The sequence below is a fragment of the Oncorhynchus kisutch genome, unplaced genomic scaffold (assembly GCF_002021735.2).
Source record: "Oncorhynchus kisutch isolate 150728-3 unplaced genomic scaffold, Okis_V2 scaffold972, whole genome shotgun sequence".
Taxonomy (NCBI): domain Eukaryota; kingdom Metazoa; phylum Chordata; class Actinopteri; order Salmoniformes; family Salmonidae; genus Oncorhynchus; species Oncorhynchus kisutch.
In genome coordinates, this window is record NW_022262917.1 from 94,997 (window position 1) to 100,064 (window position 5,068).

Genomic DNA, 5,068 nt, shown 5'->3' on the forward strand with positions numbered 1-5,068 from the left:
TGATGATGTTACTGAATTTGGATTAGACACACTTCCAGTCTTATATCCTTTGTGGTGCTGGGTTGTTACTTACTGCCCCCCCCCCAAAAAAAAAAAAATCTACATTGGAGAACACGATATCGTACTGAAACTTGTACAGAGGTACAATTTTGTGTGTGTGATATTTTTCTACTTTATTTTAATGACATGTTTTATTTCATGGTCTAAATGTATATAAAGAGTAGTTTTACAACTTTCTCTCATTATTATTACAATGATCTATCCATGCTCATTGTTATGTATGTTCAGTAGAAGGTTTGCATGATTATAGGTTTATGTGTATAAGGCATATGAACTAGTTCCTTGAGAAGCTAGCTGGGGGACCAGCGCTGGTTTAGTTCTGGGTTCAGAGATGATTTAAATGATAATGCCCAAGGATATATTGACATGGGTGTGGTTAGGCCAAAGACAACGTTTGCCAATATGTCCTCCAAACACTGGCTTCAAGGACATTATCACTTTTATGCAATGGGATGACCAACATATTAAAATAATGATTGACATATTTTCATTAAAGACATTATTCTGATGAATTTATTCATTCTATTTCATCCTTCCACAAGATATAGTCACGACACAAATCTAGGGTTGCTACCAAAGCCGACTGGTCGTTCGTTCTATCGGTTCAGTTTCCAGAGACGCGACCCAGTTGTTCATTCTTTTAGTTCTGTATCTATGGACGCGCCCCGGTCGTTTGTTCTAAATGTTCCATTGCCATACTGTCTGGCCATGTTCTTGTCCCTTGCTTTCTAGCTAGCCAACTACGTCTGACTTAGAGTCACGTCAAACAGAGCACACCGAATAACAACAGCAGCTGCATTTGTTTAAGCTGTTTTCTAGTGACATTTATTTTGATACGTCCATAACAATGAGCTAATAAGCGCAATTTTCGCCTCGCATTGAAAATTTGCTCACTCGTCAGGGCACTGTTGTTCAGAGGAGCAAGCCAACAACACAATCACTTCAAACTGAAGCTGGAAAGAATGCAAATTAGCTGCACTTCATTTCGTTGGACTTTTTTTCAATTTACATTTCTTACATCCTTAAAAATGACGCCAGCTGATTCATGATTTAGACTGGCTGAGAAATGCTGCCTGCCTGTCTGTTTTGTCCCGACTGTTCATTACTATGGGACAGCTGGTGAGAATTTGAATATTGAAGCAATGTTGCAAATGTCAGAGAGACAGACAGTAAGGTTTATACAAATCTCCGCTGTTGAAAACTAAATGTGAGACTATGCTTTTCATAGTGGAGATCAAGTTCATAAATTGCCTGGCTGGGCTGACGAAACTTTGTATTGCGGAGTCAGATGGAACAGAGTAAATAGGCATTTTTAACGCCATAGATTTAGCTGGTGGTAACTTGTGGAATAGACACCGGCTGGAATGCGGTTTTAACCAATCAGCATTCAGGATTAGACACACCCATTGCATAAAAGCTGTCTATAGATTTATTTTTATTTTTTATACATACAAACTCGAGTACAAACAATGGTTAGCAGAATCGTTTGAGGGCTCACAGGGTACCGTTTACCATGATAGGATTTTATAAGACGGACAACACTGGGAGAGGATTGCAGATTGATTTTATAAGACGGACAACACTGGGAGAGGACTGCAGATTGATTTTATAAGACGGACAACACTGGGAGAGGACTGCAGATTGATTTGATAAGACGGACAACACTGGGAGAGGACTGCAGATTGATTTTATAACACATACAACACTGCAGATTGAACCACTGAAGTTCCCAGAAGGGGATTATATCAACAAGTGAAAGCGAACATCATGTCACGTTATCGTCTCACTGAGATATCTAGTGGACACAACAGCATAACCGAGGAGTTGAATTTCCTATGTCCCTAAGACCATTGATCAATAGGTCATTGACTAATACACAAAGACAACATATTAGTTATACACACCAGTGGGAAACCCCAGCAGTTCTACTATCTGTATACAGCAGGAACAGACATTTTCTACCTCATCAATTTACCAAAGTCCAGGTTCTAGAAAACCCCCCCGGCATAAGACATTTTACAGCCATATTCCAACCAAACCATTTTACAACCATATTCCAACCAATATTGCTTGAATGATCTGTCCAATTCACATTCACATTCATAGTCGGCAGGGTGGCCTAGTGGTTAGAGTGTTGGACTAGTAACCAGAAGGTTGCAAGTTCAAACCCCCGAGCTGACAAGGTACAAATCTGTCGTTCTGCTCCCTGAATAAGGCAGTTAACCCACTGTTCCTAGGCCATCATTGAAAATAAGAATTTGTTCTTAACTGACTTGCCTAGTAAAATAAAGGTAAAAAAAACATTTGTTTTTTTTTTAAAGACGAAAATATCTCAACAGGAAGGCCTAAGGTGAGTTTTAAAACAAACACAACTTCTTTTTTATTTTTGGTGAGAAATCTCACTACTTAAATGGTTATTTATTCTATAATCATCTCTATAAGAATGAATCTAATCCAAGGTTGTGTCTGTGTGTATTAAGCACAGACACAAATTGTGGCCCATAGGGCTCTGGTCAAACGTAGTGCACTACATAGGGAATAGGGTGCCATTTTGGACATGTGCGTATCATAGTGCACTACATAGGGAATAGGGTGCCATTTTGGACAGGGATGTATCGTAGTGCACTACATAGGGAATAGGGTGCCATTTTGGACATGTGCGTATCATAGTGCACTACATAGGGAATAGGGTGCCATTTTGGACAGGGATGTATCGTAGTGCACTACATAGGGAATAGGGTGCCATTTTGGACACGTGCGTAACACTTAACCTAATCCAAGAGATTAAATCATCTGTCTGGGTACAACACATGTGCATGCCACAGGGATGGTGACCGAGTCGACTGTCACCAGGTAGTGTCGAGGGTTGCCAGGGCACACAGTCTTCTGGAGCACGGTGATAGTGGCCAGAACGGGGACAGAGTTATATGTCTTGTCCTCGTGCTTGTTGACGATGCAGCCCTCATACAGACACTCAGCCACCAGGATTTTAGCAGGAATCCTGTCCTCTCTCTCATCGATTCTGTAAGAGAGCGACGTCGTGAAATGATATCAGAAGCCCAACGTGATGTCACAGTGTAGCCTGATATTATCGGAAACGTCCACTGATTAGATATATGCATTGAATTTGATGAATGGCATCAAAAAAATGAAAATACATGCACATTAATAGCATCATTAAATGATTAGTAACTATTTGACCTTTTCATAGGCTTTTACTCCATTCTTTGTGTTTGTCTTCAAAACGTTTGAAACATCATGTCAATCATGTGCCGTCAGTCCTGCCATCCAAAGCTGACTATTCATTTGAGAGTTCTATTTCCCCAGTCCCATCCTTCAGTTTACCAAACAAAGTGTCAGGACCAGGCCGTTGAAATGACGCTATTACATATTGTGCTGTTTTACAGAATGCTGAAGGGCGATACCTTACCTGTACCGCCAGGGGGAGAGAGAGCGGTTGTTGAATTGCACCGATGACAGAGACCCAGTGTGGAGTTGGAAGCTGGGGCAGCTCTGTCTGTCCCATTGCCGTTGCAGGTGGATGCTGTCAGACACAGCCGTCCTAAAGCAGTGGATGCTCATGATGAACCTTGAAGCCCGCCGATCCACACCCCTCTGATTGAAACATCTCTTTGCTGACGACAGCCATACAAAACTCAGGCAACCGCAGATGCAAAGAACTAACATCTGGAAAACGGCGAAGAAAGCAAAAGTTTTTCATGCGACAACAAGTAGATCGTAAATAATAATAATAATCAATGTGCATAGCAGAAGTTTAAAACTCAGATGATCAACAACAACAAAAATTAAACAACTAATTGATCGTTTGACACGCACATCGAAACCATTAGCCTATAATAACCTGTCCCTAAACATATTCCATTCATATACAATGTCATTAAATATCATTTAAAATACTAATTTAATTATATATTTCAAAATAGCATAATGCTTTAATTCTGCAGACTGACCCGTGTCATCCTCCAACTGTGTTTTTTAAACGAAAAGACCAGGTGGCTGCAGGAGTCTGTTCTCAATGTGCCATGGTTGCCCTTCCCCTGTCACTGTTTATATAGTGACAGTTGTAGGCCACTTTCTCCTGGGGAAACCCGAGACGGAAATGAAACGATTAAACTCTATACCGCCGCAGTACATTACACCGATATCCTTTTCCTCAACCGCTTCATTGCTAATCACCGAGAATGTCGGATACGCAGTGGCGTCATTCAAAGCGCTAAAGGAATGCGAGATTGATTCTAGGTTATTCATCACCAAAACTCAGTACGCTAGATCTGAATTAGATTTTCTATTAACATTACCATGGTTGTATTATTGAACATGAAACGTTCACTTTGCACTTTAGGAACCGTTTTAAAACGAGTTAGTTATTCTACTTTTACTCCAAATATAATTCCCTCCAACATGATTATGCTGTTCATACTATGAATAAATCTCTTTCTTTCTTTCTAAACACATATTGTCTTTTATGGTGCATTTACTTGAGGTAATTCTCATATGAACCGTGTTACATTTGGTTGTTATTGGTCCATTGTACATTTCCAGCACAAGCTAACAAGCTAACAAAACCTCATTTCTCAGAGGAGAGATATTTGGAGATAGTGGAGGGAGGAGTGGGAGAACGGCCCTACTATATAGGCCTATATTCACAGCCAGGTTACCAGTGATTACAAGTCAGTATTCTACATCCATCCATGTCTGAGGATGTCGGGAGATGATGTGGAAACTGGCCTCTAGGGGCAACAGTGAGCGCCATTACCTTTAAGTAGGTTTGGGTTTTGCCAAGGTGTTGTGGATGAGGATGGTGGATGAGTGCAACATTTGCCTCTTGGTGCCATGTTTGAATCCAGAGATAGGAAGTTGTTTATGAGATTTTTGTTTTAAGCATATCCCACACCGTATCCCTTACCTTAACCATTCAGAGTTTAAGATTTTGAAGTTAATGCCTGAGCTTAACCCTAACAATTCAGAGTTAATGCCTAAACTAAAT

The 5,068-nt window shown here is 40.4% G+C and overlaps 1 protein-coding gene across 1 annotated transcript; it reads right to left on the minus strand.

Annotated features, from left to right (window-relative positions):
* Positions 1-2,727: 2,727 nt before the first annotated feature.
* Positions 2,728-4,199, minus strand: LOC109877194 (interleukin-17C-like). The gene is made up of 3 exons (XM_020469502.2): positions 4,032-4,199; positions 3,491-3,747; positions 2,728-3,082 (listed from the first exon to the last, which is right to left on the minus strand). The coding sequence occupies exons 1-3, from the start codon at positions 4,038-4,040 to the stop codon at positions 2,845-2,847; spliced, it is 504 nt and encodes a 167-aa protein (XP_020325091.1). The 5' UTR covers positions 4,041-4,199; the 3' UTR covers positions 2,728-2,844.
* Positions 4,200-5,068: the final 869 nt, after the last annotated feature.